Here is a 26,936-nt window from a genome sequence, read left to right on the forward strand (position 1 = left end):
ACATTTGAATTAAAGACATTCATATGACAATCAGAGCTAAGGCATAATGTTCACTGTTGATTTCTTTTTAATGATACCTTGGAGAGATATACAAGAATTGAAAAGGAAATGTGAAACAATTTCTATTTTATGTGATAGAATAGTTGAAAAATTCATAAAAGTCAGTGTATAAGTCACTGTAAACTAAGAATTCACTAAGATAGTTGGATGTAAAATTGATGTATTCAGAAAGAAAAGTTACATTTATAAGAAGATATAATGGGAAAAAGAGTCCAATTTATAATAGAAGCAATAACAAGTTAAATTCCAAGGAGCAAAGTAAACAAATGAGGAAAATTTTAAGACATTCCTGAAAGACACAAAAATTAGACTTAGCAAATAATAATACATACTATATTCTTGAATAGAATTACAACATTATAGAGACATCAATTATCTTCAAGTTAACTTATACATTTAATGTTAATCCAATGTAAATATTAAAGAATCTTTTCTAGCTCTAGAAAAGTTGCTTCTAAAGATCACATGGAAAATTAATCAAAAAATAACCTCAACCTTCTGAAAATTAGTATCAAATAATCAGGGATAATGCAATATTAGTTATTTACTGTATATATGAACCATATGATTCTGAAGGATCATATGAATCAACAGAACAGAATAGAAAATCCAGAAATAGATTCAAGCACATATGGAAGTTTAGTGTATGATAAAGCTGGCATTTAAATTACTCATGAAAAAATAGACATTTTAATAAATAATGTTAGAACAATGAGCGAGCCGTTGGGAAAATGATAAATCAACTGTATACTCTGCACCATACATCAAAATAAGCTTACAATGGATCAAGGATCCTAAAGAATGAAATCATATAAGTTCCAGGAAAAGGAAGTGATTTATTTAGAATCTTGGAATGGTTAAAGCTTTTCTAATTATGTCTCAAAACTTTAGAAGCAACAAAGGAAAGAGTTATATATTTAGACACATTACCAAAAAACCCGTTAAATAACAAAATTTGTGAAAAAGTTAAAAAGCACATTATTTTTTAGGTAAGTTATTTGCAGTCTACTTTCCAAATTGACGAGATAGAGAAACTAAACAACTGAAATGTACATAAGAAATGGACATTTGATAAAGAAATGTCTATTGCACTTAAATATATGAGCCTTACTCATAGAATAAATATAAACTAAAACTAATTGAGGTACTACTTCCAACTTATGGTAATGACAATAGTCAAGAAAACTGATTCTGATTCACTCTGTTGGCATAGTTTTTGGGAAAAGGGCTAATTCATAGCTGGTGGTAACATAAAATGGTTGAAAGCATGTGAAGGAGAATTTGGCAGTATTTGAAAAGATTATATATACATCACCCTTGACCCAGGAATCCCACTTACATGACCCTGAAGATACATTTGCCCAATAATACACATATGCACATATGAAAATACATAAGTAGAATTTATTCTGGCATAATTTTAATAGCCAAAGTTTGAAAACAACCTAAATGTCCATCAGGGGTTAAATACATTATATGATATCCAAATTAAATGGCTTTTGGATCAGCCAATAAATTCTGAAAGGTACCAAAAGGTAACAGGAGCTCATGCTTTCTCATGTAAAATTATTTTAGTTCAAATATAAAGATATTTTGAGAACCGAATTGAAATAAAGACTGAATTAAAATGACTATAGTAGTAGAATTATCAACAATATTTAGTACGCATTGCCTTTTACTTACGGTTTACAGTTTTGACTGGTAAGATTGGGTTTACCCTCTGTGGAGAGGTAGCATTTTCATCATCCGTCACATATTCAAAATTAATGATGAACATCATAGCCACGCCCTCTTGGTTTTTCACTGGAATTATATGAGTGTTACAAATAAAAGTGGACCCTAAGGAGATGAAAAATGAATGCTAGTTAAAAATATGCCTTCATTTTGAACTATCAAGTCATATTAAAATTGAAATACGCTCCTAAGGAAATTTGTATCTTAAATGATCACTGGTATTAAAAAATAATTTCAACTTTTTTACTACATATTTTATTGTATACCATATTCTTTAAAATATATATGTTATTCTAGAAAAACATTACAGATAAAATCAGTTACTACATTGTGGAAAAACAGAAATATCAAATTCTCTTTGCTTTCACACCCATCCTTATAATAATTAATTTTTCAAAATATATATTCTTTAACTTTCTGGAAATAATTCTTATCATTTTCTTATACATTTTGATTAAATCAGAATCTCTATATAATATAGCTATATAAAAATAAAGATAACTCATGTCATATTGATTTTAACAAAAGCAACTTTTATGCTTTTTCTCTTTTAATTTATTGCACATAAAATAGTAAATTATTGACTCATATATGTTACAGTAATTCTTTTCTTTTACGTGCAAAATTCACAACATCCAAATTACAATGGTTTTGTTTGGTTTTTATTCTGTTAGAAAATAAGTACAAAGTTTTGTCTATCTTATTGTGTTAGTAATCTTGATGAGATTATATTCTTCAAGATGATGTTCTTTTAAAAGCAAAATTACAGCGCTAGTAAGATATATTTCATTAGAATTATCTGAAAAATGAATAATCGAAGGGATGACTCAGTTTGCAATCAACCACCACCATCCATCTTCCAACAGAAACCCACAGGTCCAAGATTCAGAGCATACACTTGAAAAGTTTACTTCTATTAAATCAACTGACTTCTGACTGACTCCTTGGAGCTGACTTCTAGAATTCCCTCAAAGCGGTTTCCTCACAGTTTCACCCTGTGAATATGCTCTTTAGTCAAGATAATGGAAATTTCATAGTCTTGAAATTTATTTCAGTTTCAGCTATTTGAGTTAAAAATAAAATATTTTTAAAATAACAAAACTTCAGAAAGTGTTCTTAATCACTTACAAGCTTGTTCAACCCATGGCCTATGTGCCACATGTGGCCCAGGACAGCTTTGAATGTGGTCCAACACTACTTTGTAAACTTTCTTAAAATGTTGAGTTTTTTGCAATTTATTTATTTAAGCTCATCAGCTATTGTTACTGTTAGTGTATTTTATGTGTGGCCCAAGACAATTCTTCTTCCAATGTGGCCCAGGGAAAGCAAAAGATCAGACCCTCCTGATTTAGGAAATAGTGTCTATTTTGACTGCTTTTGTTTTTCACAACTAGCTAAGACCACCTTGAATCTTTAGGAGAACGATGGTTCAATGTAGAGGTGGGAGCAGGTTGAGAGCAAGACTAGTCCGGCATGAAACTTGAGAAGGAAATGTGAGCAAGTCTCAGGACCCCTGGAAGCTAGAGACAGGGGCTAGGCAAATAGCTGAATGGTTTTGGGAGCCCTAATATCTGCAAAGGTCAGCAGATGTGAGTATTCCCAAATGGTGACCTATGTAAGCTCTACGACAGTAAGCATAAGAAAACTATTTCCTTTCTTCTTATCCTGCATCTTGGCTCCTGCTGCTAGAGCTGAGAACAAAAGCTATAATGGATATTGCTGTAGATTGAGGACTTCACAGGAAAGGGGTTTTGAGGGTGGACCTGGAGATCTAACAATTATTTGTAAAATTGTTTCTATGGGTAATTATGTTCTAATTTCCAAGGAACTGATCAACAAATATGCTTTTAGAAAGAATTTTTCTAAGTTGGGAATGCCTATGTGCTACTTATCATTCAGATATGCCAGTTATAATACAAATGTGGACAGCCTCTCAAATTCGAAATGTTGATAACTTTATAACTAACTTCATATTTTCTATAAATGTGGCAATGGTTTTACAGATGTTGGAAAATATGCCTTAGGAATAGCATGCTGCATCTTCAGTCTTCAGCTATGTCTCCAATTCATTTAATAAAATAGTTAGCTTGAGCACTTGTCATAGTTTCCATGGTAACAAACCGGATGACTTTAGTAAACAGAAAATAAACAATTTAAGGCTGTTCCATTAGAACTAAAAATAGAAGTGCTTCAGGCCAGGCATCACAGTACACACTGGTTAAACAGAGTCTGAGGAGATGCTAGAAATAGTCATTATGTACTTTTCTAATGAACCAAAATACATATTGATTTTACCATTTAAAATGACATTTCCTGGATCATTTAGAATATCATTGTGAGTTCACACATTTGTTATTTAGGCAGTTTCAAATTTTTCAACATGTGGGGTATACTGTTGACTATAAAAAATATAAAATTTTTTTGAGAAATCCAGAAATAAAATATGTGGGGATAGCAATCTAATAGTTTTGTAATAGAGAAATTTCGCTTTTGGTAATAAGGGATAAAATCATATTTTTCAATACAAGTGTTTGTAAATTTACGTCTCGTACTAAAAATGGTAAAATTATAGTGCTTTATTTAAAAGTTCGGCTATCTGCATTGGCTCTACAGCACATTAAATGAATGTAATTAATCTGGGATTTACTGCCCACTATCATTGTTTCCCATACATTTCTATTAAGCAATATATTTCCTCTAACGTCAACTGAAGACTCACATTCACATGCTTTTCTCTTTTAGTTTGGGGATTTAATATCTCCATCAATTTTGCATAGGCTTCTGGAAGGCAGACAGTGAAAGGAGATACATGCAATTTAGAGGAGGAGAAGAATAGAATACGTTTTATAGAACAAAAATATTTTAGCTTGGATAATTCTACAAACTCCAACCAAGTTCTGTCAAGATACTACTTTTTTCAAGTGACATTGCCCTAAGAAGTCATCACTCTGTGCTCCCAAATATTTTTCTTGAGTGCAACACTGGGAGCAAAAGCAATGGAAACCTAATCCGGCAAACACTAACCAAGCAATGAAAAACCTTATCACAGAGAAGTTTCTCAACCAAGTAGCAGAACTAAGGTTTTAACTCAGACTTGTTCTGTGTTCACTTTTTCCCTTGCATTAATGTTACCCAAAGAGTGAGATGTTAATGGGTGTTACTGGAAGGGGCTTGCTATAATTAATCCAGTTTAGGAAATATCCTTCTCTAGGAGATGCTCTGTGTATATTAGTGTAATAGAAGTTCTGAGAAATTCTGCAAAAACAAGCAAATATATATTTTGTCCAATGCAGCATTTTCTAAGTTTACTTGACTCCGAAGTCCTGCTTTAGAGAAGTCTGTGATAACATCTAGCTCCTTGGAATGTCATTGGGAAACACTGAATTGTGTCCTGCCCCTTCCCTGTTTCAAAGATACCTTCTGAGAGGGAGGAATGTAAATATCATAGGTCACTCAAGTCACCAAGGAGAGGGAGTAACTACAGAGACGAAGGGCTGGGCCAGGAGAGGAAAGGGAATGCCAAAGGCCACTGTCACCTATTCGATATATTTTCCTTGATATTGGCTCTGGTCTGAGATCCTAGGAATCCAGTTAAAATAGCATTATCATATTTGATTACATATCTTCAAGCAGTGATTTCCTCATAAGCTTGTTCTAATTTAAAAGGTTATTGCTAAATAAAATATGATAGAGCTTTTCACATCCCAAGACCAATTCATACTGCTTGACAGAGATCAGGTTTTATAACATAAAAGACCTAATTCAACAATCCATTAATATTCTGCATCAGAAATTTTATGAGATAACTCTGACATATCCAAGGAAATATTTCTGGCTGTGTTTCCTCAGGAGTTGCTCCCCTTCCTTTTCAAAATATGGATATATGTGACTTTCTAATTAATTGCTGACTATCACCCCTTTTCATTGACGCATTCTCTTAACATTATGCTCAGGTGTTAGGATCTTTTCATACTTATAAATTTGATTGTTGAGAAAAGCAAAGTCGGCTCTTTTTTATATTTGATAAACAGTGGATAAATTATTTGGTGATTTAGGAAGAACCCTCACACATTTTCTGACATGTAAATCAGAACCCGGCTCTTAAGATGCCCTATGGTGCTTACCCACTTCTCAGCTCTGGTTCCAATTTAATTTTGGAGCTTTGTGGATTTAATTAGTGTATTGGGAAATATAAGTGTTAAAACAAGCTGAGGCTGATTTACAGTGTTGCACTCAGTCTCCAGGCAAACCAACTCTACATTTATGATCAGGAAGTTTAGACACGTTTATGATAATTTTTAATTCTTTTTGTTTTTTTTTATACCCAAGCAAATATTTAATTATTTGGTCCAATTTTTTTCACCAGATGTATTTATGTTATCAAGCCTCAAAGGTATTTACTGCAGGTCCACCCCACTAAGCTGCTATTTGTTTAGTCAAGTTGCTTTAACACAATACTGAATTTTCTGGGCTTACTTAGAATATGAGAAAATCTGCATATTGCCATAGTAAGTGCACATGATTGCCAAGGTCAAGCCACATTGAGAATCCTGGGGACAGCCACATCCTGTGTGGATGTCATTTCTAACTGAGACCACGAATGGCGATATGCCTGGTGTGCTCATGGTGTCCCTGTGACTGTCAAAAGGAACCATACATTATGTTCTATGTTTATAGCTTTGGAGCCTATTTTATAGCTTAGAATGAGTAAAATATATTGTAGATGAACAAAATTTAACAAAAATGGGTAAGGCACCTACTGTGTACAAGGTACTATAGCAGAAATTGTAGGAGTTACAAACATAACTAAAACCAGGAATCTTTTGTGAAAAAAAAAAAAAAAAAATCCAGCCAGGTGTGGTGGCTCATGCCTGTAATCCCAGCACTTTGGGAAGCTGAGGCAGGCAGATCATGAGGTCAGAAGATCGAGACCATCCTGGCTAACGTGGTGAAACCCTGTCTCTACTGAAAATACAAAAAATTAGCTGGACATGGTGGTGGGTGCCTGTAGTCCCAGCTACACAGGAGGCTGAAGCAGGAGAATCACTGGAGCCCAGGAAGTGGAGGTTGCAATAAGCTTAGATAGTGCCACTGTACTCCAGCAAGTGACAGAGCAAGGCTCCATCTCAAAAAAAAAAAAAAAAATCCACTAGTGGGGGTGTAATGGAGTGTCTGAGGAGAAGACAAGTAATGCCTCTCAGGGATATAAAAGGTTTTGTAAGGGAAGCTGTCTTAGTTGGTTACCCTGCTATAAAGATACTACCTGAGAATGGGTAATTTATAAACAAAGGAGATTTCATTGACTCACAGTTCCAAATGGCTGGGGAGAATCAGGAAACTTACAGTCTTGGTGGAAGGGGAAGCATGCACATCTTACATCACAGCAAGTGAGAGATCATGTGTGTCAGTGCACAAAAAACTACCATTTATAAAACCATCAGATCTTGTGAGAATTCACTCCTTATCATGAGAACAGCATGGGGGAAATTACCCACATAATCCCATCTCTTCCCACCAGGTCTCTTTCTGGGGATTACAATTCAAAGCCTAACCATATCAGAATCATAGTTTAAAGCTGGGTCTGACGTGATTGTGATAGGTAGAAGTTAGGAGGAGAGGCATCTCAGGTGGAAGGAGAACATGAGCAATATGGAAATTCCAGGGCAATGTGAGTGGTGTGTGGCCCCTTTTCAGGACAAATAATTTTATTGCTCCCATTCCCAGTACATCTGATTTTGATAATAGGTAACTTTTATTAAACAATTGTTCTATGCCAGTTATTATGCTGCATTCTTTACATTCTTTGTCTTATGTAACCCTCAAAAGAACCCTAAGGAAGTACATCCACTAAATATCCCCATGATATAGAAGTGGAACTTGAGACATAAAAAAAATAATTTCCCCCAAGTCACATGGCTAGTCTGTAAGAATGTCAGGATGCTGACATAGATGGTCTAATGCATTCCAAGTTCTTTTTGTAACAGAGGGAAGCCTTCTGTGTGTGAGTGTGTGTGTGTGTGTGTGTGTGTGTGTGTGTGTTTGTGTGTGTGTGTGTGTGTGTGTGTGTTTTGAGACAGAGTCTCACTCTGTCACTAGGATGGAGTGCAGTGATGACATCTCAACTCACTACAACCTCCGCCTCCTGGGTTCAATCAAGTCTCCTGCCTCAGCCTACTGAGTAGCTGGAACTATAGGTGCCTGTCACCATGCCCAGCTAATTTTTGTATTTTTAGTAGAGAAGGGATTTCACAATGTTGTCCAGGATGATCTCAATCTCTTGACCTCATGATCTGCCCACTTCAACCTCCCAAAGTGGGATTACAGGTGTGAACCACCATGTCCGGCCAAGGTGATGTGATGATGTAAGTCACACAAAGCTCTATATTGTTTCAGGGTTTGACTTCAGCACGTATCATAAGGATTCTCTGCTGCAGCCAACAGGAAAAGGCATGTTTTAAAACAACAAACAGATTATTGAAGGTGACTCAGAGCTCTTGTATGAGTCCGCTGCAATAGGTACAGAGACTTTAGTGTGGTTAAGATTAGGCTTTGTAGTTATGTCAGGCACAAGTATGATGATATAGAAGCAGAAAAAGGTGACAATGAAGGTATTTTTTTCTAGGTACTTTAGCCCTCTACTTCTCTCATAAAAGATTATATTCTGTTGGACTATTGTAACTTGGGATTTTTATTTTTATGTTTTTGATGCCTATACTATTTTTACAGAAGAATAAAGGGGGTAGAAAAGATACCCTGGAAAACTAGTGAGAATAGGGCTTTTACTTCCAGTTGGCAGTGTCATGCTTAGCATTGTCCAGCCTTAGTTGAGAACATCCTTCTCCCAGGCTTGGACACCAGACCTTGTGGCATATAGCTGCTACAGATGTTCCCTGCTCCCCAAGGCTGCCAGAGGCATGAACATGAAGCAGATGCCTGATGGCAGGAATTGCTTCGCAGTGGCTCATCTTGCCCCAGATGTGTTCTTCCAAAGTGGTTGCAGGAGGGAGAGGTTTCATTTCAACTTCACATAGACCACATTTACTGTTGCTTTTGTGTCTTACACCCATAGCAGGCTTCAGGACATAGCTTAGTCCCTTTTCAAAGTAACAGAGTAGTGATTGCTATTGTTCAGTTCTACACTGAGACCACAGAAAAGGATGCAGGATCAGATGATGTGATTTGTTCATCCAGCAACATACATTTATCTGGTGCTGGACACAGGTTGTTGTTCCCTGTGTCCATGAGAGGCTGCGAAATGTAAAGCTGAGCTTAAAGCCTGCATAAATTGCCAGGAGTTAATTCCAGGGTCTGGCACTTCCCAGTGTTTCATCTTGGAATAAGTTCCTTAACTGCTCTGACATCCTGATTTCCCCATTGGTAAAATGGATGTGATAGTGTTACCCACTTTATGGAGTTATTGTGATGATGAAATAAGCCAATATCTATAAAAAAGCTTAAAATATTGCCTTGTATATTGAAAAAGTATGAGTTATCCTTATCATAAAGAAAATATCAAAGAATAAGTTTAAGTTCTGTAGACAATAAGTTATTGACTGTAAGATAGGGCTCAATATTGATTAACTGGGGAGTGGGGAAAATGTGCTTGCCGTATAACGATGTCCCTTGTGAACATCTGACTGTATACTCTATTCTCCTTATTTCTGGTCCTATTAGCCTCAGCTACAGTTACCTCCCTAGACCTTGCCTCTAGTTCTGAACTTTTCCTGAGTCTTATCCCTTATAAAAATTTACCAGTCCATACATTTATCCAAGAGCCTTGCTTAAGCACTTTCTGACTTCAGAGATGCATGAGGCTTAATTTTAAGATAAGAGAATAAATCTCAGCTCCAGCTTTAGAATTTTTTACAGTAATCTCTATGCTCCTCTGGCTTTACTCATAACTAGAAATATGTTGGATATAAAAGATGGGGTTAATTCCATCAGCTGAAGGTTAAGCTGTTAGCTTCTCTAAACAGGAACTTTCATCAAAACACCAATGTTCCTTCATTTTGCCTGATGACTTTGAAGCTGATCATTGAATGTGTCAACATGTTACCTCTCTTAGGTATGCTAAGTCTGCTTAATAAGCACTTTCTGGAGATAAAGCCCTGTATCAGAAAAGTTTCTCTAAAGATGGAAATTTTAGGCACTATGGTAAGCCACTGGGAGAGACTTTTTGATGTCGGTGGAGACTTTTTATAATCCTTCAAATAGTACAGAAGAATTGGAAAAAAGATAGAATGAACACACTGGTAGGATTATAACAGACAGTATAAAACCATTAGCAAAGCTGACCTATCATGTATTATATTTGAAAAGAAAGAGATTAAAACTTAATAAGATAAGGGTTAATTTCCTAGATTCCCTTTCCTTATTGTTGTTATAAATTGCTAGAGATGAATAAAGCAGACAATATAGCATCAGTGCTTATAAAAACAAGGGAGGAGCTAATATTTGGTCATCTTTTAACATCACTAGGAAAACATAGTAAGAAGGCCATATAGACCGGGCTCAAGAAGGCCATATAGACTGGGCGCAGCGGCTCATGCCTATAATCCCAGCACTTTGGGAAGCCAAGGCAGGTGGATCACGAGATCAAGAGATCGAGACCATCCTGGTTAACATGGTGAAACCCTTTCTCTACTAAAAATACAAAAATTAGCTGGGCATGGTGGCGCACGCCTGTAATCCCAGCTACTTGGAAGTCTGAGGCAGGAGAATTGCTTGAACACAGGAGGCGGAGGTTGAGGTGAGCCGAGATTGCACCATTGCACTCCAGCCTGAGTAACAAGAGTGAAACTCCGTCTCAAAAAATAAAAAATAAAAGAAGGCCATATACCCAAATTTCAGTTAACAGGAAGAGACTGAATTTATTTCATTGATATTATTTTAGATGCTGCTGCTTCTCAGAACTGCACCTAAGAAACAATGACTATTCATAGTCTCTGTGTGGAGTATATGGAAGGCTTCCCAGAGAGGTGAAATCAAGTTGCATCTTAATGGGAAATGCATAGATACTTTCAAACTTATTTCAGAGGCCAAAGTGGTATGAAATGCTCGGCAAAAATATAAAGATATCAAATGGTATTTTGGAACCTAACTTCAGGAAAAAATAATTGAACAAACAAAAATATTTGTGATATGCAACTCCTAAGCCACAACCGCTCAAGGAAAAAAAATTGAGATGGTGGTATAAAAGGTAGCGTATTTCTGCTGGATTTCCTCAGTTTGCCCTTCTATGTTCACTGTCTATTCTTCTCTTCCTGCTCAGAATAGAAAAAAGGTGCTGCAAGAATGTCCTTATTTTCCTGACTTCCCATTTGGTTTCAAGCAGTGGGGATTTCCAGCAAAAAATTGGAGAGGAAGGAGAGCCATGTTGGAGTATTTATTCCCCAGATTACAATCTTATGGGGTTGCAGTAGTTGGTTTCATCTTTCACTGAGGTTTGTAGATTCTGTCAACCCTCAGCATTTAGCCATCTCAGGGTTCCAGCAGAGTGATTCATTTCTGCTGCTTGCCCCTTTTAGTGGCTCTATACTGTTACTAGCCCTGGGCCAAGCCACCATTCATTTGTGTTTCTCTTACCATTCTGAGTTCTTGTGAATAATCCTGTCATCACTTCTCCTCAAATTACCAAATTTGAGTGTTTCAAAATGTTTGAATCCTGAGTATTACAGGATAAAATTATTTGCTAAAGAGAGTAAATGGAATTTCAGTAAGCAGGCATTCCATATTTAAAGAACAAAAATGTAGCAAAATGCTATGATAATGAGAATCAGCTGAATATGGTAGAGAAGGCAAAAAGAGCCTACAAAATAAGACTAGATAATAATAATAATAAGGCACTACATTTGTCTCCATATAGATTGGCAGAAATCTTTATCAGGACAAAAATGTTGGTGTCAGATATTTGGAGAAGATAAATGACTTTCCAGTATTAAATTCTTCTAGAACTTCAAGGGGGATAAAATATAATAGATTTAGTTCTGTGTGGTGGTCAAAAGAATGACAAATTATTATTAAGGATAATTTGCCAAGATGAAATTCAACATTTTAGTGAAAGTGAGGGGAACTAAAAATATTCATCAGAAGGGGAGTGTCTAATCACAAAAAGTAAAAGAAACAGCAAAAACTGATAGAAGGCTTAAAACATTTAAAAAGCATTACTCAATATTTCAGGGGAAACCTTAAAGTCATTTGAAAGCATCACAATGTGTTTACAAGAAAATAACTTACCCACAAATCTTGTACAATTAAGTGACAAAATCATATTCATGAATGAAGAAAACAAGCAGTAAGTTAGGACTTTTTTTTTTTTTTTTCAAAATGAAGAAATTTTGAAAGAGAATTGGGGAACCTAGTAAGAGATGAAGGCCAGTTGTAAAGTTAAAACAAAGACAAGAATAATTTGAGGGGCACTTGAATTCTAAGTCATTAATTAAAATTAGAAATTATTGGAAGATGAAAAAAAAAACAGAGGAGGTGAACTAGGGAACAAATTTGATGACATCACTGAGAATATACTAAGGGAAGAAGAGGAAACTCAGCTTAAAAGTTATTCCACTAGATATGGGAGAGTTTTAGAACCAAACTGTATAAGCAAAATATATTGCACGCATCAGACAAAAACATTATAAATAAATCACCTCCCGCAATGGATATTTAAAGTTCTCAAGGTAGAGTGTGGGTGTCCCAAGTATATAATTTATTATTTTAATGATCAATTCATGGGTCCATGTGATTGCCATAATAAGCATTTAAGAGAGAACAGATGAGAATAGCACTTCAATTTGAGGCAAGTTGTTGGCATTGGTGATAAATTGTGAGGATTCTAAAGCCCATTGAGAATAATGTATTGGTGGAAAGGTAACATTTTTCTGTAAGGCAAAATCTGGTCTGACTCCTCTATTGGAGGTTTTTTGCATTTAAATACAAACCAAGCAGAACCAAAATGGAAAGAAAATAGAAACAAAACAGCTCGGAAACTCTTAGTTGAGAAGTCTGGCGCTACCATTGTGGTAAGAATGTTAAAAGACTCATTAGATGATGTTCTAGCGATAGCAATTACTATCCCAGTTTTACAGTGGAAACTTAGACTAAGAGGGCTCCATAACCACTTTGCTTACTGACTCTGGTCTAATAGCTAGGAAGTGAAATTCAGATACTTGCCCAGATATATCTGGTTCATAGTACCCTGTTTATTTTACTAGTTTTTTAGACTTGTTGAAAATTTTTAACAGATTTTTATCAGAGGTTCTAGAAGGCTTTAAACATTGAATGACAGTTCAATTGGATAGCGTTTCACAAAGATAAGGAACCAAATGAAAAAAAAGAGCAAAAAAATAGGAAAATGGGGTATTTCTCTGGCTAGCAATCACTAACAGTATTTGCCAGGCAAAATTCTAAGATGGTTCCCAATATTTCATTTCTCTGTCATATACATTCTGCGAAATTCCAGTGACTGTGAAAATGAAGGACTTAGACTCCCACAAGTAGTTTACGTTATATGGCACAGTTTACTTTAAGAAAAGGAGATTATCGAGGTGTGCCTACTAGAATCACAGGAGACTTAAAGGCAGAGATTTGTCACGGAAGAGGAAGTCAAAGGTGTTCCTGCTGGTCTGGAAGAAAGCAAACATGCACATTTGAACAGCTGATGAGAAGGGAAGCCCCTGGGAGCTGAGAGCAGTGATGAATAAACAGCTGGTAGGAAAGTGGGGACACAGTCTTATGACCACAGAAAATGGATTCTGCCATTAGCCAGTGTGTTTGGAAGAGGACCTGAGCCCAGATGAGAACCACAGCCACAGAGTCACAACTTGATTTCAGCTTTGTTACACACTGTGGAAAACCCAGCCACACCTAGCCCAGACTTCTGACCTACAGATCTATGACTGAAAAATGGCATTGTTTAAAGCAGCTAATTTGTGGTATTTTATCATTCATCAATAGGAGAGTAACACACGGTAAAATCTACTTCTGGAATTTTTCTTATCTGACGTTTTACAAAAGTCCAGGCAGCTGAATGGGAAAATGATAGGAAGTTTGTACATACAGTGAAAGCTTGATGGGTGGGAAGTACTGTGTATGGAAATTGAGTTATGTTGACTGCATGAATTGGTAGCCGTTTCAGTGGGCACTAAGCAAAGCATTTTAGAAAGAAGTAATACAGCTGATATTTATGAGATGATGCACAGGTCTCAACCAGCAGTTATGATTCACTAAAGAGCCACAGGGGCATTTTCATCATCCTCTGCAGGCATTAGCATAACACGCTACTGTTCAGAAGACAAAAAGAAATGTCTGAGCATTATCAGAAAGGGTGTTGGAAACTAACTAGAAACAAAAGGTTTGCAGAAAATATCGTTAATTGTCTCAAAAGATAATGTGAACTTTAGGACATTAGGAAATACATCAGTGATAGACGAGGTTCCCACATGAGCAAATAAAATGATCAACAGGTCAAACATTATTAGGTAGTACATTTTACAAAAATGCCCTTTATCTAAAGAATTGAACATTGAGTTATAAACAATAAAATGACTGAACAGAAGATCTGTTAGCAACAATCTCAGAATCTAGTTATTTGAGAAATGTTTCTTCTTTCACTTTCCTGACATTTCCTCCCATGCCTGGATCAATTTAGTTGCTCATGCCACAGCAGCATGTTATGCTAATGTTTACAAGGAATGGAGAAAGTGACCCCTTGTGGCTCTTTAATGAATCATAACTGCTAGTTGAGACCCATTCATCATCTCACAAATATCATCTGCCCATGCCTCTGGGGAGAAAGTGTGAATTACTCCGTTGGTAAAATCAAGACAACATATTGGGCATACTTGACTCATCTCCTCCTTTTTACTTCTTAAGAATAAGCCTGACCAAAGAGAACACCTCTTCCACTCTGCAAATGTAATAGATGAAGCTGTTTCATTCTGGAAAATATAAACCGCAAACTCCATCATAGGCTTTTTTTCTCTTTTTTAAGTAATAAAGGTGAAAATTTGCTCCAAAAATGTTGTCCTACATTTTTTAAACTAGTTTAAAGCCCGGTGTGTTTAAAGCTTGAAGGTCAGAGAACCAAAATGGTTTGGCAGGGCTGCATTCCTTCTGGAGGCCCTGAGGGTGAATTCATTTCCTTGCCTTTTCTAGCTTCTAGGGGCCACCTGCAATTTTGGGTTCATGGTCCCTTCCTCCATCTTCAAGCAAGCAATGTAGCATCTTTCAATCTATCTCTCTGACTATGAGCCCTGCTTCTGTCATTACATCTCCTTCCCTCCCTCTTCTTGTGGGTCACATCTTCTTCATTGACTGTTCCCTCCTACCTCCCTTTCATAAGGACCCCATAATTACATTAACCCACAGGTATAAATCAGGGTAATCTCCTCATCTCAAGATCCTTAACTTAACCACATCTTCAGAGTCCCTTTTGCCATGTAAGATAACATTTTCACAGGTTCTCAAGTTTAGGGCATGAACTGTTTTCCAGGGCCATTATTCAGCCTACTATATGGAATAGCTTTCATTTATGTGTCTTTGTCTGTAACATTTCTCAATAGAGAAGACCTTATACGATGACACTGAGAAATCAAAAGCTTTTGTTAACACATTTATATGTATATTTCAATGACTTCATGTAAAAGATCTACTGTGCAAAAATGTCCAAAACATCTAACAATTGTGAAGCCTCCAGAATTGCCAAATGGATGAGCTTAGATATACCTAGCTGGCTGAAAGGTGGTGGCTAGCACATTTTAGATTTGTCTTTTCATAGCAAGCTGGATATTTTTACAATGATGTTATATTTATTTGAAGGTCAAATTAAGACCAGAGGCTAAGGAAACTATTGGAGCTAAATTCTTCCTTCCTCTCCTCCATCAAGACAAACCCCTTAGCTCTACCACTACTAGGGTTCAAAGATTCTGCCTACAGGGATTGAAGATAAAAGACAAAACAGGCAGGTTTGTCTCGCTGTGCAAAATTTACCAGACTTATACTGATTAAACAACTTTCTGCTCTCTTGGACATTTTATTTTATCCTTTAGGTCATCTCAATTTTCATGTGCTAATATACTTCAGTTTCAGTTAGGCTCTTAGAATCTATGATTCGATATCCTTTCCACAAAATCTGTCTTCACATATATGTGCATATTTGTAATTTAGTATTTACTTTTTGATTAGAATTTTACCTGTCATAAAAAAAAGTTCTGTTTGTGACATGCTGACTTTGATATTAATGTAGACACTCAAAAGATTTTTTGAACTAAACTGTTTAAGAAAGCTGATAATATGGGATCGTTAGATTTTAGGTTTTTCGAGTTTTTATGATCCTTTTTATTAGTTTCATCAGTATTTGTTATTTGTATGTAGGTTAGCAGCCTGTTAGTGTTTATAATGATTTAGAATGATAAGCAAAATATTCTGATCTACTTGAGTAAAAGTCTTCATACATTTTAACAGGATCACTTTTCCTGTTTTTCTGCTTATAAGATCCTGTGTGTTAGATAATATTCTAAATAAAGATGTTTATTTCAGTGTTTTATACTAACTCAAAGTGTTTAAAAATAAAATAGAACCCTGGGTATTTTTCACAAATATTATACTATTAATGAATTAGAATACAATGTGATTACAAAAACTAATGAGACATATTTCTATATATCGTTATGAAACCATGTCCACAGTGTATAGTGAATAGCTCAAAAACTGACTTAAAAACCGAACATTTATAATTATATAACCTTTTTAAAAATATATATGATATATATGTATATTGATGCATGCTTAGAATAAAATCTGAAAGGAAACAAACTTACACATCAAACTGTTATTAATTAAAACTAACGTTTGTTGAATACCTACTGTATTCCATGCTCTGTTCTAAGTGCTTATTTACTATTTTATGTAATTCCACAGCAATCTTATAAACTATTATTATCTTCATTTTGTAGGTTTTAGGTTTTATACATTGTCTTTACATGCTAATTTCATCTTCTCTGAAGAACTGACTTGTACAGTAAATTGCAAAAACACGTGAAATATATCTACATTTTAAAACTATAGAATCATAAAAACACACAGCATTACTATGAGGAAACTACTAAAGGATTTAGTTTAAAAATCATGCTGGTCTCAAATCGTATTAAGGAATTCACAGGAAGGAATGAATGACAATCACATTTGGAAAAGTCTTGCAGCAGATCAGTTGGTGTTCTGGTTGTCTGCTGCTGTGTAACAAACCACCTCAACACTTAGTGGTTCAAAGAAACAATTTATGATTATCTCACATGGCTCTGTAGGTAAGTTCTGAGCTGGGTGGTTCCAGCTTAGATTCCTCCATGTTGTTGCAATTAGATTTTGGTTGTGGCTGCTGTCATCTGAAGGTTGACTTCAGACATTCAAGATGGGGTACTCATATGGTTGGCTGCTATGGCTGACCGATGATTTGGGGATCAGCCAGCAATATGAACTGAAATGTTTACTTATGCCTTCTCCAAGTGGCTTGAGCTTTTCAGAGAATGATGCCTAAGTTTCTAGAAGAAGCATCAAAAGTGGGTGTTCAATTGCAAACTTTCCAAGAGGCAGGAAGTATAAGCTGTTGGGCCAATTAAGGTCAAAACCTAGAACCAGCGCAGCATCACTTTTTCCATATTCTATTGATCAAGGAGTCCACAGGGTCCACTTATATTCAAAGGCATAGGGAAACAGATTTCGCTTCTTGATGGAGCAGTGACAAGAGAGGGGAGATGGGGGGAGATATTTTGCAGCTGTCTTTGGAAAATGCAACCTGCTGCAGTTGATTAAAAAGCAACTTTAACCGAGTCTTTATAAAACATATTTGATGTAAAAAATACATGATGTCACTAACAGGGAAAGGTTAAATTTATGAATATTATGACTATAATAATCACTGTCACCTGAGAAGAGATTACCTGGTCACCACAGGTGATATCTTCCCAAGTGACAGTGATTATTATAAACACTGCCGAATATGCTACTTTACATTTCTGAAAGTCTATTTTTCTGTCTTGATTACTCTCTTATTTGATAGTTGGTGATTAAAGAAGGGAGGTATGCAGAATAAAGAAAGGTAGGCAGTAAAGAGTGAATACACAGAGAAAGTTTTCTAGTGCAATTACAAGATAATTTCTGTTAATCTTAAAAGTTAATAAAATAGGGAAGATAATCCTTTCTATATAAGTGTGGTAATATCATATATTTGTGTACCCTACAATTTCTAAAGCCCTTTCCCATATATTACCTGCTTTGAGCCTACATAAAACATTTTGTAGGTCAGAAAACTGAGGGAAAAGTCAGTTATGTGACATCCTTAGAGTCACATAGATAGTACCAAAGATTGAAATGTAGGTCTTCTGTCTTCAAGACTCTTTCTTTGCATTATCTCAATAGACTTTATTTTTTAATTGCAAAAACTGTTTTAAGAACAAATGAATAAAGGATGAGAACCTGCAGTATGTAAGGATGGAAGCTAGATATGTGATGTGGGGTAAGTTACATGACCTTTTAACCTGGAAAAGAAGTAACATGGTGATGGCCGTAATGATGCTCACCTTGTTTAATTCTGGGGAAAATTAAATGAGACAGTACAATACAATCAAAGAGGGTATTCCATAGGAGTTATTTCATACTCTTACTCTGGCATTATTACTATTACATTAAAAAGACAATATGATGCAGTTGAAAAAGTATGGAGTCAGTTAGAGCTAGTTTTTATTTTTCAATGTAAATGATAAAAATTGCTACAATGTTTTTAGACAGGATTCATCAAATTTAGATTCTTCAATTAACAGATATAGAATCTGAGGCTAGAGAATTTGAGAACGTATAATCCAGACTGATAGATAATTTCTAAGGAACTCTTAATTACAAGGCCAGGTTCAAAGAGCTCTTATCAAAGAATTCTAATAAATCATGCAGAGAAAAAACAGTGTGAGAGTCAGCTGTGATCAGTAACAGCAGGATTAGTGATAAAGGTGTTAAATTATGCCAGAAACTGCATAAAATGATCTCAAGGTCTACTACTAATCCTAGTACCAATATTATTATTTGCAAAACATTTATTTTAGAATGCTTAAAAGCAAGGATTTTCTTAGTTTACCATTTCTATTACTTCAAAACATGCAACCAAGACACCCATGATGATTTTATAATATTATCTCTAAGTCCCCTAATTGGTTATTTTGATCATTACCATTCTCAATCTTCATTGTAACCTCTTTACAACTGAAGCTGCAGATGTGAATATAGAATGTAACAAGGAAAGTGCTGAGACCCATAAAATGATATCTCATATTGATGGGGTAAGGTAGTCCACCAAAATGTGTCTGCATGGACTATATAGCTGAGCTATGTGTCTGTGTGAACACTGGAAGAGGATGTGGCTGTGTGCCTGAACTATGCTTGTCACAAATATTTAATAGATAGAATTCTGAATTATGTGAGCACAGTTTACAATGTATAGCTGTATCACAGAAATTTATTGGTTAACAAAACAGGGGAGAACACATTACCATTTTTTGAAACTAACATCCACAGTGGGCATTAGTAACAGTTTTCTAAAATAATTATTTGCTCCCATGTAAACTTGACTTATATATGTTTATGTCTCTCTTTGGGGATAAATTCCAAAAAGTAGTGAGGATGCCAACTTCAAGAATAATTCTTGCATGGCAACTAACTAGAACATCATGTTCTCAGAATTGGATGAACTAAATGTCAAATTGCATTGCCACAAAATTTATTAATCGAGGAAACAAGTTTTTCCTCTGTGTCTGGAAGTTGTATTCTGAAGCATTTTTTCTGCCATTTCAAACTTTTTTCTGAATGTAAGTCTCTGGACTGAGATACCTGTGCTGAAAAGCTCTTCTTACCTCCTGGCAAGTAGTTAACTTCTAACTGTAACATTGGAACTGAAGCAAAAGTATCGCACTATCCTGGACTCAAGGAGATTTCAGAAGATAGAAGAGACCATGGCTGACAGGGAAGAGCTCACTTAGCCAGGTTAGGGACAGCTGGACATCAGAACAAGTAGATGGGTGGCTAGCAACCAAGGTTAAAGAGGGGACAGAGGGATAGAAAATAATGTATCATGCCCAATTCTGTGTCTCTTTTGTACTTCAAAGGCTATGTGCAATAGTCAAGGTTAAAAGTTTTATGTTTTTGAACAAGTGATGCCAGTCAAGTATGAAAATGAATTAGGTAATTTTTAGAATCTATGGTTTTAATGTCTCTATCATTCTTCAGATGCTGAAATTGAAGGAGCACCAGATCAAACTGATGAGTTTTCATGAACTATATATTTAAAATAGAAACAATTTTGTTACTACAAATACTTGTGATTTAAAAGTACGGCAGTTACAAAAAATAATGGTGTTGCATTCAAATTCTTTAAAAGGTAACTCTTTAGCCAAGGCTTATCCCATCCATAATTCACTCTACTTGAAATAACAAAGCATGAAAGCCATTTTCCCAGTATGTTAGTGTCTGCAAGGGAGTCTGATGTTAAAATGGAATTATTCTTATATGAAGCTATAGTAGTTAGACAGCTTCATATTAAAAACACAGAAACAAAATAACCTTTTTTCTTTTGCTATCTGGAAATGTTTTTACTGACTGTTGGATTTTATAGTGTGAAAAGTTTTGCCCAGTAGATTTCTCTGAAATCTGAAATTTTTTTTTATATTTTAGGAAGATCATAATTACACATCTAACTTATATTGAACATTCATGATACATGATACATATGCTTCTTTTTTCCTTTAAACTCTTATTTTTCTTTATTTCTTTATTTATTTTGCTGTGGCTGTTGCTTTTGCTATGAAGCATTGTAGTTGCTGTTGTTGCCGAGAAGAATCAGCATTTTATTTTCTTTAAACCGGTTTTTAAGTGAAAACATAAACTTTCCCTTTGCTTTGCAATACACAAATTTAGCATCACTTTTTAATAAAAATTGATGTTTGTTGTATAATATAAATGATTTTATTAAAATGTTGTTCATGTATAATTTACATTTAGGTACCTGAGACAGACTTTAGTTATAAGGATGTGGGCTTGATGGCTCCTTCTGTCTGCATATGTGTCACTGTGTGAAACTGTGCAAATCCCTAATATGGAGGCAGGGCATCCTGTGTCCTGTTCTAAATTAGTTCCACAGTAGCTTTGGAGCGAGTCCAGGATGCAGTAGCAAAGGTGAAGTATAAGAGAGTAGATATTCTTGCTGTTGACCACCCAGGCAAAAGTGCTTGGTCCTTAACTCAGATGATTGAGCTTGGGAGGTGAATGTGCCTCTCACTGGATCCTGCTCATTTGGACCTGGGCTTTGAGGAAGCTGAGGATATTGACAGGAGGTAAAAAAAAAGTCTGGCTTTCACCAAAGAGAAGCAGCTTGACAGCGAATCCCAAAAAGAGAATCTTGTCAACCAGTTCTTCAATGTCTGTTACTTTCTTTGTCTTGCCCATCTTGCTATTCCGGGATCTTTAGTAAGGTCTGATTTAAATGCTCTAGCATAATCTCATTCCCCCTAGAGTACAACTTTTGTATTGGGTGTCCACACTTGTTCACATAGCCCAGTGTGGAAGTGGCAGTTGCAGGAGAGAAGACTGTCCTGGTGGAGAGCCCATGACTCTTGGCAAGGTTCAAGGATGAGGGTAGGATGTTGGTCTTTCTTCAAACTATCTCTTAGCTGATTCAGTAACACAGGGTCACTTTTCATAGGGTAGTTATTTTTGACACTTGTAATTTAAGCAGCTGCCACTAAATGAAAGATGGCACATTCACTGAGTTTAAATGTGCAGTTATAAGCACCTCCCAGGCAAGGACAATGGTTAAGCTTGAGTTTGAGCTCTGCCATCTACTAACTGAGGAAATCTGCTTTCTTCATCTGACTACTCAGTTAATTCTAACTCTCTTGCAGGAGGTTTTCAGCATGAAATTACATAATGGCTTATACAAAAGCACTAGACACATAGATGGTACCATGTAGTAAGCAGCAACAGATAAGAGTTTTAAGATAAGCAAGCAGTTGCATTTTAATTACCTTACCCTATATTTCTTGATGAACACAATATAGGGATTTTAACACATAGGCACTCACACATATATGCACAGCCTTCTCAGTGGTGGTTTTACTTGCATGGCTTAGAATACAAAATGATTATGCTTTTTCTAGTTAATAATAATCTAGAGTGAAAAGGTGTGAGTCTATCAGATAAAGAATGCCTTTGTAAAGATTCAGTTTCTTGTGCTGTGACCTTGAATTGTCAAATATAACTACATACCTTCTAATCTTTAAAAACAAGTGAAAACTGAGCTCAAAATTTACAAAGTGCAAATAAGAAAACTAACACAGCCTGTTGGCTGTTGGGTGAAAGCATGTAATTAGAGCTCTAAAATGAAATCCTATTAGATATTAAGAAGTGACTTTATGGCATTGTCTCCTTTTAGTTATAGACAACATCTAAATCTGACAATCTGTCATCTTACAAAGAACATTTATTTCTAGTTCTTTCTTTTCCTTCTTAGCATCCCCTTGCACCTGGTGTGTACAGCAGTGATTTACTGTGGGATTATTTAAGAAATATATTTTCCCAATAAAACTCACAGCTATTCTTATCAAAGGCTTAAAAAGTTGTTTCCTACAATAATGTCTTCATTGGTCATTCATTCTTTAATAGCAATAAACTGGTACAATTCAAAATTATTTTCTTTCAAACCTTAAAATATCGGTATTTTGTTTTTTTTTTCTATATACTTCTCTCCATATACAATTTACTTTAGAACAATCTTACCACATATAATTAAATTTTTAAGTCACTGACTATGTTGCTCCTTTGATCCTGTTTTTCCATCTCTATTTCCACCCTTCTTTTATTATTTAAAATATCTGTTAGAATCCCTGGATAGCATGGTTAAAATCTGTATTTTTTTCTGTCTGGTTTATAGATATGACCCAGAGAGTTTAAATGACTTGACAAAGGTTAAGAAACCAGGCAGAGATTTCACAGGTGCTGAGTCCCAGTTAAAGGCATTAGGGTAGACCTTGAAAGGGAATGTTACATTTGCAGAATTCTTCTCAATTCTTCTTACTTCTGTCAACATAAAGCAGGCCACATACTCCTGAGGAAATTGGGGTCCAGAGAGGTGAAAGATAATTCACTAATCCCTAAAATTGTTTATATAATTGATCTGCTCTACCTTTCTTTCTTGGAAAACCTTGGGAAGGCTCTCTGGGGTAAACTTAAAGAGACATTTATACTGGTTATATTCACTTATTACATATCACAGAACATTTTATGCATGACCTTGACCACTAATTCTTTGTAACATCAAGGATGAGAAGGATTATTGGTTTAGGATTAAGGAAATACAACATAATATTTTTGCATCTATAAAATTACTACATGGTTTTACTTCTGAGGTTCATCAAAGGCTAGATCCCCATTCTGTTCCCTTTCAGCATGTTCATATTAATGTATCTTCTTCTGCATCAAACTGCTTATTTCACGTTTCATGAACTTGGAAAATCATAATACTTTTTTATAGTCTCTCCAAAATACCTCTCTGTTAAAATTACCCTCATATTAGGCTAAACATGTTATTGGGAACCATTTTTATATTTAAAGGCTAACTCAGCTCCGAGATAGATTAGTAATGGTATATCCCCTTAACCTCCAAAGTAATTTGTTTTTATGTTTTCAGGTTGGATTCATGCCCTCACTATTAATATTTCATGCCAACAAGTAGGGGCTTCAATATGTCCATCTGCTGGGTTGGCAAAATGCCTGCCACTGAGTCTGAATATTGTCCCTAGGAAGGAGTAATTATTTTCAACCTTTTTGAGTTGCCATGGTATGCTTCCTCCCCTCCCCTCCCGCATATAGGTATTTTCTACACAATGTTTATGCTTGATTAACATAAAATATTTATTTCCTGATCATCACTTGTTTGGTAACAATGCAAATACATTATTTTGCTTGAGAAAAAAAAAAAACTTAACTAGGCATAGGAATATATCCATTTATGTAAGTTAGATAACATAATCTATTTAAATAAATTCTAATTATTTAGTATATATTCTTACTGGAACATATATTTTATATACAAAAATATCTAGATAAGAAGTACCAAAGGATGACAGCTTTTACTGAATGGTAAAATAAGATGGAAAGGAAAAGTCAGCATTATTTTTCTGTATGAAAGATCTCAACCTGTCTCATTAAATAGTCACTTGTTGAATGGTACTTAGTTATCCTGATGTTATAGAATGAAGACTTGTTGCCATCATTAAATACATACTAGAACATTACAAGTCTGATGTCAGTCCTTGGTCTCCCAAGATTACTACAAATGATGTGAAACTGTATTTATACAATTTTACCATATGAAAAATTTTCCTGATATATTTTAAGTTTGAGAGCAGGCTAGTGGCTAGGAATGCACTAACAACTTAGTGTAAGTGTGCTTGCTTTCAAATATTAACTTTATTTTAAGATATTTTTAAGATGTTTTAAGATATTTTACAAGGTACTTTCAACTGTCTGGGAACCATGACCTGCCACATTAATGCTCATAGTGGGGGACTGAAAGCCTTCAAAAGATATTCACCTAAGAGGCCACTGCCTTTTGGGGAATCACTAGCACCAATTCTTTCCTCCTCAAAAAAAGAATCTGTTGTTTATTATTCTGTGCCTCCACTTTCCATCATAATTCATGGAGTTTACCAGCTTCATAGCCAGGACACGTACCTAGGCTTAATGTCTTTTTTAAAATCTGTTTTTGTGAAAAGCATGGTCGCTTTGTCAATCCAATGTTATTTGGGGATAGCATAATATTTTGGGACTTGCAGGTGTTCAATAAATGCTTTGTAACCATGTATAGCTCATTTATTTATAACAAAGTTAGAATGAGACTTAGCTCACAGACTCAATTCCATGTGGTCCATCCTGCAATCACAAACTACCTGCTTAAATTGAATGAGTTGTCTTGAAAATATGATTATTAAGTACAGGAGGAAAAATAAGAGATTGTCAATTTACGATTTCACGTAGACAACATTTATTCATTGATTCATTATGCATTTAATCAGAAAACACTTATTAAGTACCTAATAATGACCACATTTATTAAGTACCTAGTAAAGACCAGTTAGATTTTGCTTGAAGACACGAAGACAAGACAAAGTAATTGCCATTGTAGGGCTTCCATTCTGATTAGCAAAGGTGATGGTCAGGTAGAGATCAAGATTTGTAAGTGCCTAAACATCATATGTTTGTATGATGGATATCATATTTTTGAGAAAATTATATACTAAACACAGGAGTATCCAAAAGGGAAAGTGAAACCATCACACCTGGATAGGTAAGCCAAGGATGTCAGTGGAGCCTAGTCTTAAAAAATAGTAGTATTTGATCAGCTGGATGGGATGGAAGGATTCATGTATTCAAAGGATAAAGTCTATTAACATATGAAAACAATGCAATTTTTCACTGAAGAAGGGCAGTCCTATTAATATACCTGTATATGGCATGAACTCAGCACATATAAGAAAATAAGATAACTGAAGAAGTAAGAAGATATCAAAGACACAGTTGAGTTTCCTTCAAAGACAATATTAGAATAAATGTAAATATGGTCATTCCTTAGAAGGAAGATGATAATTCTAAAATGATCACTTTAGTAGAAGATACAATATTCCAACATAACTCTTTTACTCTATCTTCCAAATAACCTTCTTATAAAAAATTGAAATTTACAAAGCATTAGGAATAAAGGAGATCTGTCTTTTCTTTCTGCCTTCCTTTCAGAAAATAACAGTACAAAAGCAATTTGGTGAAGTTAACAAGGTAAGCATTTGCACGAAATTCGGGGCTGGAGTTGAGTAAAACTGAGAATAGTGGATGTTACTGCTGTCATACATATTGATTGTCTGTACCCTTGCTAGGAAATGTGCGTCATGGGTGGCAAGTCGTTTCAATTTGTTTCTCTTGCCCTACAGTAAAAAAGAAAGTATGGCTTCAGTAGAGCATCCAAGTGATTGTGGTAGGAAATGATACAAAAGCACATACCTTATAAGTTTTGTATATTTATTTGTACTGTTTATCTTCCTTTTCTAGACTGCAGGCATTATAAGAGTATTTTTTCCCCTGTTTTATTCACTGGCTAGAATAGTGCCTGGTACACAGTAAGTGCTCAATAAATAATTTTCAAAAACAAGAATAATTTGGATAATATGAATGTATGTATGAAACAATGAGTCATTTATTTTAAGATCTTAAAGGTGTTAAATACAATTATATGCTACATAACAATGTTTCTATCAATGAAAAACTATATATAGGATGGTGGTCCCATAAGATTACAATACCATATTTTTATTGCACCTTTTCTATGTTTAGATACACAAATATTTCCCATTGTTTTACAATTATCTACAGTATTCAGAAGATATATTAGTCTGCTCTCACACTGCTAATAAAGATATACCTGAGCTTGGGTAATTTATGAAGAAAAAAGGTTTAATTGACTCACAGTTCAGCCTAGCTGAGGAGGTCTTAGGAAATTTACAGTCATGGTGGAAAGGGGAGTAAATGTGTCCTTCTTCACATGGCAGCAGGAAAGAGAATAAATGCCAGGAGGGGAAATGCCAGATGCTCATAAACTCATCAGATCCCATGAGACTCACTCACTAGCATGAGAAGGGCATGGGAAGCACTGGCCCCATGATTGAAGTACCTCCTCCTGGGTCCCACCCATGACACATGGGGATTATGGGATTACAATTCAAGATGAGATTTGGGTAAAGACATAAAGCCAAACCATATCAGCAGAGTAACAGGCTGCACAAGTTTGTCGTGTAGGAGCTATACCATATAGTTTAGGTGTTTAGCAGGCTGTACCTTCTAGATTTCTCTAAGTATACTCTGTAATATTTGCACAAGGATGAAATTACTTAATGACAAATTTCTCAGAATATATCCTGTAATTAAGCTCATGTGACAATAATTTGTATAATTTTCATTTCTACTTAATTAATTATATAAATATTAAAATGAGACAAAGTTGAGTGACATTTTAATATATATTTTTTTCTTTGTCAAACATTTATTGTTGAATTGCATGACCA

General features: G+C 35.2%; 1 protein-coding gene across 4 annotated transcripts in view; it reads right to left on the minus strand.

Moving 5' to 3' along the window:
* KCNH7 (potassium voltage-gated channel subfamily H member 7) overlaps positions 1–26,936 on the minus strand; it is a 462,003-nt gene that overhangs the window by 162,389 nt on the left and 272,678 nt on the right. For all 4 annotated transcript variants that reach the window (XM_032286560.1, XM_032286559.1, XM_032286561.1 and 1 more), the window contains exon 3: positions 1,744–1,899. In XM_032286560.1, the coding sequence (XP_032142451.1) occupies positions 1,744–1,899 (156 nt within the window). The remainder of the gene's footprint in view (positions 1–1,743; positions 1,900–26,936) is intronic.

Source organism: Sapajus apella, unplaced genomic scaffold, assembly GCF_009761245.1.
Source record: "Sapajus apella isolate SASKATOON/1434 unplaced genomic scaffold, GSC_monkey_1.0 scaffold18, whole genome shotgun sequence".
Classification (NCBI taxonomy): domain Eukaryota; kingdom Metazoa; phylum Chordata; class Mammalia; order Primates; family Cebidae; genus Sapajus; species Sapajus apella.